Source organism: Podarcis erhardii (assembly GCF_964252035.2).
Source record: "Podarcis erhardii genome assembly, chromosome: 8".
In the NCBI taxonomy this organism is placed as follows: domain Eukaryota; kingdom Metazoa; phylum Chordata; class Lepidosauria; order Squamata; family Lacertidae; genus Podarcis; species Podarcis erhardii.
The window spans coordinates 34,860,916-34,878,101 of record NC_138499.1 but is presented as its reverse complement, the minus strand read 5'-3'; the positions used below and the strand labels follow the sequence as shown (position 1 = coordinate 34,878,101).

The window sequence follows — 17,186 nt, the reverse complement described above, 5'->3', positions numbered from 1 at the left end:
CTCAGCGTGTCCAGGCTTCGCGGACCTCTCCGCAAGCGGCGGGATGCTTGCGGAGAGGTGCCTGCATGCGGAAGCCTGCGCGCGCTGAGCTCAGCGCGTCCAGGCTTCGTGGACCTCTCCTCAAGCGGCGGGAGCGCTCCCGCTGGTTGCGGAGAGGTGCCTGCATGCCGAAGCCTGCGCGCGCTGAGCTCAGCGCGTCCAGGCTTCGCGGACCTCTCCGCAAGCGGCGGGAGCGCTCCCGCTGCTTGCAGAGAGTTGCCTGCATGCCGAAGCCTACGCCCGCTGAGATCAGCGCGTCCAGGCTTCGCGGACCTCTCCGCAAGCAGCGGGAGCCAGCCCTGGGCTCCCACGGCTTGCAGAGAGCTGCCTGTTTGGGGACTGGGGTCGGGGGAAGCTCGGGCCTCCCCCGCCCCAGCCCCGCGCCTGGGGGGGAAATAATTTTTCCCCCTTTATTTCCCCCCCCAAAAAACTAGGTGCGCCTTATGGGACGGTGCGTCCTATAGGGCGAAAAATACGGTATATAACTACCTTTGTAAAATTTTAATGCAAATTCAAGGGTACATTAACCAACTGAATGGTAATGGAACATTGAACTGCTATGTTAAGGTGGTTGTTGGGAGAGTGTAGCATCACAGAGAAGTCCCAGCAATGGAGGCTTGGAGGATCCATTCCAAGGAGATGTTACATGGTAGTATTGATTGCTAATATGACAGTCATTGCCCCTTCTGTATATCCCACAACATTGTGAAAGTTCATAAAGTTGTTAGAGACATGGGATTTGTCCCCCCAAAGGTAACGCTAAGCTCTCAAAGTAAACAATAACAGATAGCGGGAGGCCCCATTAGCTAAAGTAGTACCTCAGGTTAAGAACTGTTTCAGGTTAAGAACAGACCTCCAGAACGAATTAAGTTCTTAACCTGAGGTACCACAGTAAAGTGTGTGTGTGTGTATATATATATTAGATTTATCTTACACATTCTATATCCTACTTTTCAATGTAAAACCACATCAAGTGTTTTTATACACTATGGTGGAATTATGGAATTAAGAAATCCAGTAGCTTAATTTGTCTTCATGCATTTAAATACATGCATCTAAATACTGGGGGTACCTAGAATTTTCTAGTTGCCGAACAGAGGCTAAAAAAGAGGCAGTCCTTGCCCATAGGCTTACACTCTAATAGACATAAGTGGGGCATGGCCCCACTTCTTGTATATTATTATAATGACTAGTTGTGATGGAGTAAAAGAACTCAAAGGCAGCTAGTCATCTGAGCCGATGTGGGACCACTTCTCCCTCTGCTACAGTCAGGCAGAATGGCTCCTAATAGATGGATGACAGCTCAGGAAGAGAGAAGGAGCCAGATGACAATTGGTAACTCTCTCCACATCTCTGTTTACTGCAACTAAGTGAAATGGTTATTTTTATTTTATTTTAGTGGAATACCAACATTTCAATGTGTACTTTTTAATATTTGTAATCCACTTTATTATTCTTTATCACGTGCTATCAGTGTACATTTGCATAAGGAAAAGGACTCAGAATTTTGGAGGTGGGCGGGAAAGAAGACAACATAACTGGGTTGTGGAAAGTTAGAGAAAAAATACATTTTGTAACTTTAGAAACTGACTGGAAAAATATTGCATGCTTTTAAAGAAAAGATTGTAAGCACTGGCTTTATTTCCAACTTGCAATAGAAAATAAAAACTTGAGAGGAATAGTAAATGAGTTACTAGTTAGCCTACAGATCAATACGGCAATCACACTGGTTCTTATTTCCTCGTTTGCACACAATGAAGGTGGCAAAGATTAATGAACACACTCCTGTTGCCATTTATCTTGCACCCGCACATGCCTGTCATCTAAAGCCCACAAAATCAGCCCACGCCATTCCCCTGATTACTTGGGCTCATATTGCTGTGTATTAAACTGTCTTGTAAATTATCATCAGTCCTACCACCTGAGCTGCTGAATACAGTGCAGCAGTTTCCAGATGATCAAAATTGTGCGATTAATTTATTGGCTGTAGTCCAAACTTTTGTTTAACTCTGTGCACACAAAAATCTGTATGTGTAGGATCTGTAGTTCAGAGATTTATAAGAATGGGTCATCAAAGAAGTAGTATTTGCCTTGTGGAAGGAAACTTTAAACTTGACTTTAAACTTCATGTTCATATGTTTATAATCACAACACTCTGCAAGATCCAGGGGATATATTGCCTAGGTGCAATCCTATGTTAAGTTGTTTCTAAATTCCTCTGAGTTCAGTGGGGCATACTCTGAGGTAATTGCATAAAGGATAGCAGGCTAAGGGCCAAACTGTGCATTACATTAGTCATGTTTGGGTTTTTAAAGTCTTCTCACCTTTTGAAAGAACTGTGTAGTCTTGTATCACACTTTGGGTCCAGATCAGGACCTCACCCAGTATCCTCACAACTGCCTTTTACCTGCAAAGATGCTGTTTGTAATATGTAGTTTGGTCCAAAGTAAAGTAGATCATATTAAACACGTGCAAAACCAATGGGTTGTCTCCAACTAAATCATCCTGTTTGTGCAAGAACTTACACCTAAGCAACAGAACTCCCCACCCCCCTCTCCTAACACCTTGGGCCCTGTGATGGATGACCCTTGCTCCAAGAAGCATTGTCAAAATTAAAGGGTTCAGGAACTCAGATCAGAGCAAATTTCATAAAATCATACACAGACTTTACTAAAACAAAACTCTACAAGAGTGAAAAACTCCAAATAATAACACAGATTAAAACAGCTCAGAAGATAAGAAAACAACAAACACTAACTTATCCAGCTAATTAATGTAAAAGCTTACACTTGAATCTCAATAGGCTGAGCAATGGAACAAGATGCTGTCAAAAGCCCAAATAGCCGCTGACCGCTGCCTGGCGAGAGCTCCCAACAATCCAGGTTTTATGGGAACTTAGACCATTGGCATTCACCTCTTCCACCCAATTACCTTGTGACACCGGCCTTGAAGCCTTAACGGGAGACAGCTGTAGGTGAGCTCCTTATTTCTGAGGTGCTAACCCATTCCCATAAACCAGTCTTAAAGAGGCAACCTAGAAGGTTGGGGGAACTCAGAGAACAGACTTGCATGGATACCACTGACAATCTCCTCTAAAATAGGCTTTGATTAATGTGCGCTATTAATTATATTTTAATCTCCTACCACTACAAGGTGATTTTTTAAAATACTTCTTTGATTTTATGATTTTTAAGGAACTGATGACCAAGCTGATAACAGAGACTCCTGAGCATCCTATCCCATTTCTCATTGACCACCTCCAGTCCAAACAGGGAAATCGTAGTCAGCTTCAGAGGACACTGTCTGGATCTGCTGCTCTCTGGGCAGAAAGTGAAACTTCAGGTATGTAGAAAAATGATTGTATGTTAGGGAATTCTCAGTAAGTACCAACCAACAGTCATTCCACACCCAACCTGGTGCCCTCTGGATGTTTCGGACTGCAATTCTCATTAGTCCCGGTCAGCATAGGCAATGATCAGAGGTCAGCGATGGAAATGGTAATCCAGCAGCACCAGGCTGGGGAAGACTGTTGTACAACAATGCTCATATTTTTATTTTTATTTTTATTTAATGCCTGGGGAACTCATGCTCGTGCATGGGGTTATCCCATATTCTCGTCACAATAATCTTTGGAAGTAGATTTGGTTGTGCATGACTGATTGTGCCCAGGTCACATTGTAAGCTTTTTGTTGAGTTAGGCTTTGTATCCATGTTTTCCTAGCTTAACACTGCTGAACATTTATACAGTACATGTTATTATTTATTATTATTCTGTAATGATATTTTATTTATATAGTGCATTGTTGACGAGATTCTAGGATGTCAGAAATTCCTAATCCTCCCAACTGTAAAATTTAATCTTCGTTCAGAACCAAATTAGGTATGCAGTAGTTTCATGAACAGTGCCTGATGCTTTGCTTTTTACTGAAAAGCAGCTGTGGGATTGTGACATCCCTAAAGCTCTGGCCCCTAGAAATCACTGGGTAAGCCAGGGTAACTAGCTGTCTGGTAGCCCAGCTTGTCCCTTGGATACAGACTCATCATAAACAGATCACAGGTAAACACTGCTACCACTTACTGAGTGGTAGGACTCTTCTTAAATTTGCTTGACTGTGCAAATGAAGGCAAGAATGTGGAGTGAGACATTTTACTTTGGAATATACCTGGATCAGAACATATCAAATATTTGAACAGCTAGGTATTGTATTTATTTAGGGATCATAACAACCAGGAACATACGGTCAATAAAGAGTAGGGAATTTTATTGCTACCTAATAAATTCACTTGACACATCATACTCTCCTTTTCACCACCAACTGTCTTAACCAACGGCCCTTTACCTCTTCTTCCTGTCCTTCTCTACTAACTCCTCCCACCTGCTACTCACTATGACACTTCCCACCATTCCAACTCCAGAGTGCTTCCAGACTCGCTATTTTTAGGTGGGATTCAGTCACACACTGGCAAATTCAGGCTGCGCAATTATTGTTGATCAGGAGGTCCTATGCAACAAACCTGCTTCCGCAAAACATTGGACTTCTTCCAATAAAGAAAGATGGGGAAATGCCATGGAAATTATGGGCTAACCCTTGTTTGATGCATCATCATTAACCTCCCTGTAAACAAATCTGGATGAATGGTCAATGAGCAAGTTGTTTGGAAGCACCCTCAGTCTCCTGCTTCTCTCACCTAATCTTCTTTTACAGGAAGCTGTTAGTTTAAGTGGTGGAATGGGTGTATGATGGTGAAGCCTTTGTCCGCCTCCCCCTAAGTGGTTTATGTGTGTGTTGGGTGAAAATATATGGGACCCTTGTCTTTTCCCCTGTAAAATGAAATACACCTTTGGAATGGTGATTTTGGAAAAGAGGGAAGATGTTACGAAGCACCCTCCTTTGTTGTTGCTCTGACTGGTCAGACAGCCTCCTGTAGCTACTTTGCAATTAAAATATATATATCAAAATGTTAATGCGTTTCCTTTGCAGTGCTGTACATGGCTGACCAGAGGAGGAATAAAGTGACCACAGTCTCCTTTCTGCAAGTGCACACATTTTGTCACAAGTGAACCGAGCCACAATCTACATGCATATTTTACAGTATACCTTATTTTGAATGAGTTTGTTTTTATCAAGGTAAAAACACCTGTCTTAAAAAAAAAAAACACCTACTAAGCAAATACAATCTTATTTCTTCCCCCAACAGAAAATAAAGGAACAAGAAGAGATTTCAGAAGCTATGATAAACCCTGGCAGACAAATGCAAAGAAGCCTAAAAAATCAAAGAGTGACCTTGCAGTATCCAACATTTCGCCCCCATCACCAGAGTCCAAATCTTGTAAGCAAATGTATAGCATATTTAATAATGAATGATTTCTTCAAACGTTTACCTTGTGATTCTTAAGAAATGAAATATGACCAAACCAGGGATTGCACTTTTAAGTTTAAATGTGTCAATATGAAAAACTCTTATTTCAAATGTGGGTTGCTTGTCATAATATTATGATATCATATGCACATAATTTGTTTTAAAACATTATATGTGTCATATTCAGTTTTATTTCATTTGTTTCCTGCATGATGGTGTCTCGTGTAGAATCAATTTATGGTTGAACAAATATGTATATTTGAGAAGGGAAAATAATGAGCATGATAAAATATTTAGTTTTAAATATTTAGGAGGAAATATTACTATACAGCCGCTAGATAAATTTGTAATTGTTTGTAACAGTAGTACAGGATTTACTGTATGGGTGGTAAAAGGTTATTCCTTTCATTGCATAGATTCCAAATACCCAGTACTCTGGCTTCCATTACGGTGTTCCGTTGCACCAGAAGCGGTTTAGTAATGTTGGCCACATGACCCGGAAAGCTGTCTGTGGACAACACTGTCTCCCTTGGCCTCAAAGCTAATTGAGCGCTGCAACCCCATAGTCGCCTTTGACTGGACTTAACTGTCCAGGGGTCCTTTACCTTTACCTTACCTTTTTACACTTGTAACACTGCAGTACACCTTACATGATTCATTTGTGCATTTGCTATGCATCCACACATTCCTCATTCTGTACCTATTTTGAGGTAACTAGGAGCATGACATATTTGTTTGGCTGCAGTTAAATTAAGATTAAACCATCAGCTTAGATTCTTGACAACACTGACATTTTTCTCCCTTTACGTATCTTCCGACTCCGCCATATAACACAAATGTGCTCATTTGCCATTTTAGTGTAATGAATGCCAACAGAATTTTTTTGGGGGGGAATAGGAGTTACCGAATGACTATTTAAATATTTGAAGGGAGGGAATCAAAAAGGGATAACATGAGCAAGTACATTTTTGTTATAAATTGAGAGCATTTTTGTTATGAAATGAGGGGGAAATCTAAAATAACATTATGCATAAACCATGACAAATCTAGTGCACTATAGTTACTTGCTTTGCATGCTGGGTATTAGGAGATAATAATAATTCAAGTAATAAGACAGGGGTTTTAGCTAGCTTCTATTCTGATTTTAAATGGAAATTGTGATTTCAAATAAATGGTGACTATAAAGCCAGTGAAGGTCGAAAGTATTACTAAGGAATTACCCTAATTCTTATTCTTATCTCCCATAAGAAATTACTACAGTATAGTGATGGCAGACGTAAACAATGAAACTGGTATTCTTAATGGGGGATTATTTTTTTTGTATGTATGTATGGGGACCTTCATGGAGGGAGGGGGAAATATATAATTAAAATGTTGTATGAAGGCTGATTCTCCCTCTCCCCTACCACTGGGCTGGAAAGGGAGCTGCAGAAACGCTTTTTCTTTCTTCACCACTGGAGTAATTTAAGAAGTCCCAAATCTTGTGAAAGGAGCCACCACTCAGAGCCACTGCAAGACTTGCAGAAGTCCTTGGCACATTGCCGTTGATGGCCACCATCCATGGCAAGGTAGGCCAGATAGGAATTTAGTATTGCTTACGTTCAAAAGCGACACTGCTGCCCACTGCCAAAGGCATCTTAAGGTCTGGAGAGGAATTGAAAGGGCCCAACCCTAGCAACAGGCCTGCCACTACTCCTCACTGTGCTAACATTGACTCGGTTTCCTGAGCGTGGGTCCCTTGAGAGTGACACTAGATTATCACATTCTGTTGTTACCAGGGCACTGTAGGTAAAACCGATGACTGCAAAATCCGTTTTGATAGAAATAAAGCTGTGTGATAATTAAAATCCTGATGAAGCAAGTTTGGGGAAGACTTTGGTAGCATTGGGAAAGTTGTGTCTTCCGTGCAGGCTCATTATTATCAATTTTTCTAATATGAAATAAGAAAAATATGCTTCATTTTACTTTAGTGCCAAGATCAGCAGAACACCCCAAATGGGACTGGAGGACAAAATCAGAGCATCATGATTTTGATGAATTAAACCATATTCTTCAAGAAAGTAAGAAGCTGGGTAAAGCCCTGGAGAATCTTTCTCGAAGTAAGTTGATTAATGCTGATGTTATGTGCGTGTCAGCCATGTACTGAAAAGGCACGTGGCTGGTCTTAGTTGCAAGAGCACAGATTAGGAATAACTACTAAAGGCAATTTGCCTATGATCCCAGATTCTTCAAACCAAATCTTCAAAAACTCATTTAAAATATAGTTTATGGTGCCTGTAGGGCAGGATTAAGTTTGAATAAGTGTTGCTTATGCACTATCTGAAGCACAGTTGAAAATGTTCAAAGCTATATTGCTTGCTTTTATTCATTTTTAAAAATTGAAAACCTGAACAGATGCCAGAAAATGCAGCGCACTAAGAGCTTTGTATTTCGGTTTCAGGAAACAATTACATGCCTTTTCATTTGATAATAAAATGCACATTTTTATGATTATAGTACCCAACTGAATTCTTGGCAATCACTTCCTGAACCTATCTCAGAAAAATGTAATTCAGTTTTCCATGTTTGCATATTTTTTCAGAAATAGTTAATATGACTTACTGAATGGTTGGTTACCCACCCTTGAGCGGCCCTATAGTACACTGTAATTGAAATATAGTAAGCCAACAGATTCTTTAGAATTTCCCTTCTTTATGTTCATCGCTCTGTCAATTTCACAAGTGTATGCCTTCAGTGTAAATTTCTGTGACTGACATTTTAATATACAATTTCTGTACATTTTAAGGCAAGCTATTAAAAAAAATTCTAATCTGTGTTGCGTTTGCTAAGTGATACCATTTTTGATCAAATAATGCAATTTGTTTTGTCCATTACATAATGAACGAAATTAAAGTGTTGCCTGAGATTGACACCCGGATCCTAAGCACATTTATTTGGAATGAAAAAACATGCTTACCTGAGATCTGTTTTCTTTTGTTCATTCCTTTGCCCCATTCCCACTGGCTAGGACACAAACCAGTGCCTGTGCCAGTAGATCTTGGATATTTGCCACCGCTGTGGAGTACCGTATTTTTCGCTCTATTGGACGCAGTTTTTCCCCTCCAAAAATTGAGGGGAAATGTGTGTGTGTGTCCTATGGAGCGATTGCAAGCTTGTGCCATAGCCGTGCGCAACCCCTCCGGCAGGGAGAGGCTGCACAGGGCTATGGCTTATTTAGCTCCACGCAGCCTCTCCTGGCAGGGAGAGATTGCACGGGGCTAAAGAGGAAGCCAAAACAGCGAGCGGGATCCATCCCGCTTGCTGCCTTGGCTTGTTCCATAGCTGCGTGCAACCCCTCTGGCAAGGAGAGGCTGCACGGGGCTATGGCTTCTTTAGCTCCACGCAGCCTCTGACGGGGCTAAAGAGGAAGCCAAAGCAGTGAGCGGGATCCATCCTGCTCCCTGCCTTGGCTTGTGCCATAGCCGCGCGCAACCCCTCCGGCAGGGAGAGGCTGCACGGGGCTATGGCTTCTTTAGCTCCACGCAGCGAAAAATACGGTATATTCTGACATATGGTGACAGAATAGTCCATTGGAGGGGTGGAAATGGATGATGGGTGTGAATTGGTACGTAAGCTAACTCTTTCTAAGACCCCACTCCCAGCCTCTATGCCAGTGTTCTATTACCCTGGCAAAGAAAGGTCATGTAACAAACATAAGATCAATGTCAATATTTAGAGTACAGGTATTATAATTTCCCATATCATTTTACTGTTCTTCGGTATCTTCCTGTAATACCCATTAGTCCTCCTTGCAGCTGTCATTACCATAAAGTTTATAATATTAATAATTAGTGACAGCTATCCACACATTTATTTATTTATGGCATTTATATATGTGCTTATGCATGCACATACACAATGAACCCCAAATTCCATAATGATATATGAATTCCTAAATTTGTATTGATTTGTGTCGCTATTGTCCCTTTCAAATACTGTACTAGGAGGAAGCTTTACATTGTTAGAAGGTGAACTGTGTCCAAATTTGTCCTTGTGCCAAATACTGCTTTGGGTTTCTACTTATAAAGCGGTTTCCTTTTACTCAGTAGTGTGGAGATACTGAGATATCTCAGTAGAGGTAATGAAGACTGTGCTCCATTCTTAAAGAGCTGCTTCACTATATCTTCCTGCATTTCCATTAAAGATAGATTGCTCTATATTGTCCAGATATGTTTTTCCAAGGACATGACCAACTGACCTGTTCTAGAAAATGCTGCTGTTATTTGGCTGTAGAGTAAACCAATTCTAAAGTCAATGCAACTGTACTAAACAGAATGAGCATGGTTCCGTTTTACTCACAAAAGCTAAACTCGCTCTGAAAGATGCACCAGCTGTGGTGTATCAAAACCAACATGTTTAATTCAACAGTTAAAGGCATTTAATTCAGCTGTTAAAAGCATGGGATCTTTAGAAAGGCCATCTGCTGGCAATTCAGAAAAATGCATTGCCATAGACTTCTTGTTTAAAGTGCAATAAACACCAACAGAATTTGTTTAATTCAGATATCTGAAAGGAAACCAGTAAAGGCAACAGTGCCTTCTTTTCCACCACTGTGATTAGAAATCACCTGGGTTACATTAAAATTGTGGTAGCACACTCTTCCTGCACTTATTTGAAAGAAATAGCTGTCTGGGAGTCAAGTAAAAGATCAAGGACTAAGAAATAAAGGCTCTGTGGTTATTCTACTTTCTTGGTCAGACAATGATGTGGATCTGACCTACAAGCTTTTATATGAGTGGATGGGAACTGTAAAATAAGCCTATAAAAAAGAATAGGGAATTATTATCTGTTGAATAGTCTTGAATTCCAGAGATTCAGTTTATGAACCACAAGAGCTAAAATTGCCACTTGAGGTCCTTTCAGTGATGACATCACATGCATCCAACTGATATGAAGGAATAAGATTTTTATTATGTCAGGAGGGATGCCACACAGGAGTAAACTAGTTGTAAGTCCTGATTCCATGTCAAATTAGAAAGGGATAAATATAATAATTGGCACAAGTAGGACCTGCCACAATACATTTTAGTGTAGTGTGCTTCTGTTCAGAGTTTCAGCTGTGCCCCGTACTAGGACACTCCATTCCATGAGATCAGATGGAGGAGCTCTCTGGACCCTATAGACCAGAAGCATTATTCAATGAGGAGACATGCCTTCAGTGTAAGGGGCCCAACTTTATGGAATTCCCTCACATTAGAACTCAAGGCAGGCACCGTGTCCCTGCTAAGTTTCAGACATCAGGTTAAAGCAGTTTTGTTTTAGCAGGTCTTTGTACCATGAATGCTGTCCTAACAATTTATTGAATTTTGTTTTTGTAAGCCACTTTGAGACATATGGTGAAAAGCGGGGTATATAAATTCCTTAAATAAATTTTCTCCTATCACACAGTCAGCATTTCATGATCACCAGGCATGTTAAACCAACTGGCATGCAGACCACCAAGTATTTTATGGCCATTGAACTGTTCTGTGTGGTTTTTTTTTAAAAAAATGTCACTCAGATATTTTTCACCATAATGTTTTGTATTTCAGCAAACCTTGAGGCTTTGCTGAGCTTGCTGATACCTCTCTTGTGCATGCGTAAAAACTCAGGGTTTCAGTATTAGAAAAAGAAGAAATGGATATGCCTGGGGTCTGTTGCTATTCACTATCATTACTGATGGTTTAGATAGTGTGTTGAATATAATTGTATTTTCAGGGAGGGGGGAAATGCAAAGTTTAAAATTCAAGGGGTACATCATATTTGTAGACGTACCAAACCAAGATTGAGTAGGGGGGTTTTGTCTCTCTTCGTAGCTGTAGCGAGCAGCTGTCTAAGTGAAGAGTGAGCTAAATTAAGTCTTTGGAGCGTGCTTCTGTTTTCTAGCTTCTGCAAACACCCACACAACTAGAGATGCCGGGATGTACTTTCATTCCTAAATTAATCTCTACAGGATTAAAAACAGATTATCTGCTGGAAGCAAAGTGTATTTTATTCGATATATATGTACTTTGTAACTGGAGAGTGGGAAAAAATCCATTAATGGCTAGTATTTCCCCCCACACATCGATGTGTTCATAAAATGTTAATTACTGTACTCTGCAGTACGTTATGCTTTTTTTCCACACAAAAGTCAATAAAAGGAAGTCGTATAGACTGAAAAAATGGTCAGTGTATTGGCAGTTTTGAAAAACTTTTAAGAAAATAGGAATCCAACATTTGTCTAGTGTGTTTAACAAACTTATACCATATTGATACTATGCATGCATTTTTAGTGTTTAGAGGAAAGATGTTAGGCTGGATCCAACTGTGTTATTTTGATCCCATAAGGACTTTTTATCTAGCTGAAGTTTCCATTAAGGGAAGAAAGGTAACTGCTGTGAGGTTTGTACTACAAGAATGTACCTGGATAAACCTTGAGTTTATACCCACCCTCTTCCCCTCTCCTCTGGTGGCACCATGTGGAGAAGATTGGAAGCTCTTTCTTCCATTTTCAACTAACTGCAGTTGCTGTTTTGGTCTAAGCTGAGATCTGTGGCTAGTGGTTAACCATGGTTTAGCGTAGGGGTAGTCAACCTTTTTATACCGATTGCCCACTAATGCATCTTTCTTGATGGTAAAATTTCCTTACCGCCCACCTGTGTTCGATGGAAGGAGGATTCAGCTTGTGCCATAGAACCCCCTACTGCCCACCTAGAATCCTGAAACGTCCACTAGTGGGCAGTAGGGACCAGGTTGACAATCCTTGGTTTAGAAAAACAAGACAGGGTTGTAAGCTCGTTCCCATAAACCATAGTTGAGACTAGATAGATTGTTCAGGTTCAGACATAATGAGTAAATGAGGTTAGAAATCATAAGCAAAAGCTTCGAATCTCAGTCTTGTGATCATGACAAGGGAAGGGAAGGGAGGGCATGTAAACCCCGAGGCTCACACATGTAATGTTAAATACCATTGGTTTTCAACCAGTGTGCCAATGCACTCTGGGGTGACTTGAAGAACATTCAGGGGAGCTCTGGAGAGTCTTGCTTCCTGCATTATCTCTCTTTCTCTCTGAGGAACATTCAAGGGGGCCGGCAGCTTTAACTTGTAACCCATTATCTTCCTGAAATAAAACAGCAGCAAAATAAAAGTGGGGAAATACTTTTGCATGATTGTTTATCTTCTTAAAATATCCCCCCCCCCCCAAAAAAAACCCCTTACCACAGCTCCTTAGTTTTACACAGAAGGCATGAGATATGAAATAAAATAGTAGACTGCTTTATTAATTTGCTTTTAAAATACATTACAACTGTGTTCTTTTATTTGTAGGCATTGCCATTTCTGATGAGATTGATAAGGTAAGGGCTCGGTCTCGTTAAATGATACAAGTTCTGTGTGTGCCTCTGAGTGTCTACATTGAAGCAATGGAGGCACACAAATACAAAAAAACACAAATAACAACTATCTGAAACAGATATGATAAGGCATGCATACTATTAGTGCAGTGTTAGAAACTGAGATATGAAAGCTAGGAGCTAAATGGCACCTTAAACGGGCACAACAATGGAATGTCTAGGCACACTTTTTTATTAACAAGAATACAAAGCTGAAAATGAATGAACTGCAGCTAAAATATTATGTTCATTTTTCACTCTAGTCCTTCCCCTGCTCTCCCCTTCCCCTGCCCTCCCCCCTAATATTCTCAAGAAGTTCTCTTCTCCAGTCTTCAGAGAGTAGATTGAAGTGGGGAGGCAGAAAAAGATCCTCCTTTCCCTTCACTCTGCAGTTTTAATCTGAAATCTTACGTGCAGTACTGTGCCCAGAGCTTAGAAACTGCTTGCGCTAATGAAATTCCCTGTCGCAAAATGTGCCTAGAACAATGGGAGTTTTGAACACTGCATTAGGAAGAAAACATTTGCACATATTTTGAAATTTCATTTTAAATATATTCAAACAAAATCAGTTCTATAAACATAAAATGCTTTGGTATGAAAGCAGATATCTAGTGATGCGCATATATATATATATATATATAACATCATAGACAATCTTCTTTCTTCCAGGGGCATTAGAAGAGTCCAGTGTAGCTATTATTCTAAGAAAATAAAAAAAATTCCTTCCAGTAGCACCTTAAAGACCAACTAAGTTAGTTCTAGGTATGAGCTTTCGTGTGCATGCACACTTCTTCAGATACACTGAAACAGAAGTCACCAGACCCTTCTATATAGTGAGAAGGTGGGGAGGGGTATTACTCAGAAGGGTGGTGGGAAAGGGTGATTGGCAGATAGCTGTGATGAGCCTGTTGACGACTCTTAACGACTGCAATAGGTCTTACAGGAAAAAGCAAGGGGTGAGAAGGTGAAAAATGGCTTTGTCATGTATAATGAGATAAGAATCCAATGTCTTTGTTCAGACCAGGTCTCTCCATGGTTTTAAGTTTGGTAATAAGTTGCAATTCAGCAGCTTCTCTTTCCAGTCTATTTCTGAAATTCCTTTGTAATAGAACAGCTACTTTGAGATCTTGTATAGAATGTCCTGGGAGATTGAAGTGTTCTCCTACTGGTTTCTCTGTCTTGTGATTCCTGATGTCAGATTTATGTCCGTTTATCCTTTGGCGTAAGGTTTGGCCTGTTTGTCCAATATAGAGAGCTGAAGGACACTGTTGGCATTTGATGGCATACACAATGTTAGACGATGAGCAATTAAATAGTCCCGAGATGGTATGTGTGATGTTGTTGGGGCCAGTAATGGTGTTGTCCGGCTCATCACAGCTATCTGCCAATCACCCATTCCCACCACCCTTCTGAGTAATACCCCTCCCCACCTTCTCACTATATAGAAGGGTCTGGTGACTTCTGTTTCAGTGTATCTGAAGAAGTGTGCATGCACACGAAAGCTCATACCTAGAACTAACTTAGTTGGTCTTTAAGGTGCTACTGGAAGGAATTTTTTTATTTTGTTTTGACTATGGCAGACCAACACGGCTACCTATCTGTAACTGGAATTATTATTCTAAGCTTGCATTTAATATTTCAGCTAAGATCAGACAGTCTCCCTTGCTGTTGAACTTTCAGTGCCTACTAACGATTTTTTATAGTTAGTTTTAAACTATTTTTCCTCCATTGTATTTGTTGAGCTTGATGTGTATCATTAAGAGATGATTGCCATTAAGCATTATATAAATGTTTCAGGGAGAGAATGAAAATAAAAAGTATCATTTTCCCTATCTAGGACACAGCAGCCTTTAATGCTCCCCTTTTACGGCCCCGTGTTGTTGGAGAATGGGTTGGCCGTGAAGAGAATGATGCAGACCCATTGGCTGCCGAAATGCTACAGCCTCCAATACCCAGAAGCAAAATGGAACAATGGGATAGCGAAGATAGCAGCAGTCCTGGAGGAAGGTAAACTTTGCTGCTCTTACCGAAAACTCGAACATCTAAAATTGTCCCCTTATTGGTTATCTTAATACAACAACCTGAGTTTAGCCTCTCTAGCTACATAAATTAGACTAGCATCTGCATGAAATGGCAGGTTGCATGAGGGTCAATAAAACTTACGTTTTATAATGAGCTCTATGTAAGGCAGTTTGCCACATGCACTAAAATTAGGTCAGTAAAATATTTCACTTCACGTATTTTGTTTGGAATTCTATAGAAGAACTAAGATAGCAATATTATCTACATATAGTTCAAATCAGGTACCTATTTAGACCTGCACAGGTGTCTTTGTATAGCAACTGATTAAATGCATGTCATCTCAGAGTAACAGATCTGTTTCCAGGAGTTAATTCAATTCAATTAATTATTAAAGTATTAATTAATTACAGTGTTTACATGATTCCAACATATAATACCATCTGATTAGATGGTTATTTAATTCAACTTAATTATTTAGCCTTGAGTTTAGTAACTCTACTACTTGCAAACAATCTTTCTTTCAAGTACTAATAAAGTGCTAATTTATTAACATTGTCAGATCATTTTAAATGTTAAGTGAGATGGAGAATGGTTTTACATCAATTTTAACAGTACATTATTGGGAGCTTAAAAGGCAATTTGGTGGTTTGTCAGGAGTGGGAGCTGAAGGGCTGTTGAAGACACAGCTGTAGTGAAAAATATGAATGTTCATTTTATTAACTCCTTAGGAATACTGTGTACAACAATTTGGATGTGCTGAACCTTCTCTGCGTCAGTGGGTTGTCATTTGCTATGGTTTGAATGTGGCTGAAACTTGGTATTAGCATAGTGGTATCTGCTGAAGGTGCAATTATTGGGTTCTGGGGATGAGTAGTAAATAGCTGGCCTCCTAAGACTATATTTAGGGCAAAATGAATATATGACCACAAATAGTTTCTTAAAGAAGAGTTGTGAGAATGAAATAGACTGAAGCTATTATTCCTAGCAATGTTTTACTTTTTCTATTTTATCTGTTAACATGGGTTTGCATTCCTGAAACACTTTAAATCAGCCTTTCTCAACCTTGAGTCCCCATATGTTATTGGACTACAACTCCTATCATTCCTAGCCAGTGGTTGGGAATGATGGGAGCTGTAGTTCAAGAACATTTGGAGAAGCTGCCCAGAGTGTCTGGGGCAACCCAGTCAGATGGGTGGCATAATAATAATAATTAATAATAATATGAATTTATGGAATAAATATTAAATTATGGATTGGAATTATGTTTGTGGTTCCCAGCTATGTGGACATAGCAGCCTACCTGCAATTCAGCTCCTTCATATGTATTATCTTATGTTGGCCACTGTAAATTGTTTTAGTAAGATAAAATTATGAATTCTCCCGAGATGTCAATGGACACCCCTAGGTGCTCTCATGGAGAGACTGACAAATCAAAGAGGCAATTCTTTTTCTTCTAGTTTAAAGATGGAACCAAAGACTAAAGGATTGAAACATCAGCAGCAGCAACATAAGAAGCTACTCGCTGCCATGCTCTCCCAGGATTCGTTTGATTCTGTACAAAGCACAGCTCCATCAGTAACAGAAGAAGATATTGACAATGAAGATGATGCTATGGAACTGCTGGGTAATTTAAAAGCTTAATTCACTCATGGAGCAAGTTCAAATGTGGTTTTGCCATTGCTGCATTGCTGCATTTACTCTGCCCCTCCTGTAGTATAATGATTGACACCTATTGCGCAAAATCCAGTGTCACCTTATGACTTTCTTCGTAAGGCTGTATCACATATGGGGACATGACTACATGCTTTGTGTTCTTGGAAAAATCCCCCAAAACAAGACAGGAAATTATTGCCCTCAGGCTCTTTAGATGATGTCATAACATTCGTTTTTTAAATGTTGGGGCTGTTTCAAATAAATATATGGGCCGAAAGGATAGACTTAAGCAAAGTAACCCAAAAAAGAATCCAGAGCCTTCTTTCACCTCCGTCGTTACTAACTGTGCTGCCTTCCATCATTAGGAAGTCACCCATTTCCCTACAATGTCGCACTAATTTTAGCCCTTCCCTTACTCGTTCAAATGATTTGTTTCCACGCTGTCAGCTGCTTGCCTAGCCTTGGCTGCTGCTAAAAGAATATGGTGCTCTGTTAGTCTTCCTAAAGGCAATATTATAACAATATGTATTTGGTTAAATTAATGTGCATTTCTCCCCCTGTGGTTTCATTTATACAGTTTAACTGGAATGTCTCGCATAATTTTTTAATAACATTAGATTATACAAGTTAGTGAACAACGTATGTAGCCATAGCTGAAGAATCTTTTAGAAGGGCAAGAAATTGCATTATACTAAGACTTATTGTTTTTCTATCCCAGT

The 17,186-nt window shown here is 39.9% G+C and overlaps 1 protein-coding gene across 3 annotated transcripts in view; it reads left to right on the top strand.

Moving 5' to 3' along the window:
• Positions 1–17,186, top strand: part of LOC309348687 (uncharacterized protein C8orf34 homolog) — an 82,617-nt gene that overhangs the window by 16,412 nt on the left and 49,019 nt on the right. For all 3 annotated transcript variants that reach the window (XM_081874323.1, XM_081874322.1, XM_081874324.1), the window contains exons 2-7: positions 3,234–3,381; positions 5,239–5,370; positions 7,371–7,499; positions 12,728–12,756; positions 14,630–14,799; positions 16,272–16,438. In XM_081874323.1, the coding sequence (XP_081730449.1) occupies positions 3,234–3,381; positions 5,239–5,370; positions 7,371–7,499; positions 12,728–12,756; positions 14,630–14,799; positions 16,272–16,438 (775 nt within the window). The remainder of the gene's footprint in view (positions 1–3,233; positions 3,382–5,238; positions 5,371–7,370; positions 7,500–12,727; positions 12,757–14,629; positions 14,800–16,271; positions 16,439–17,186) is intronic.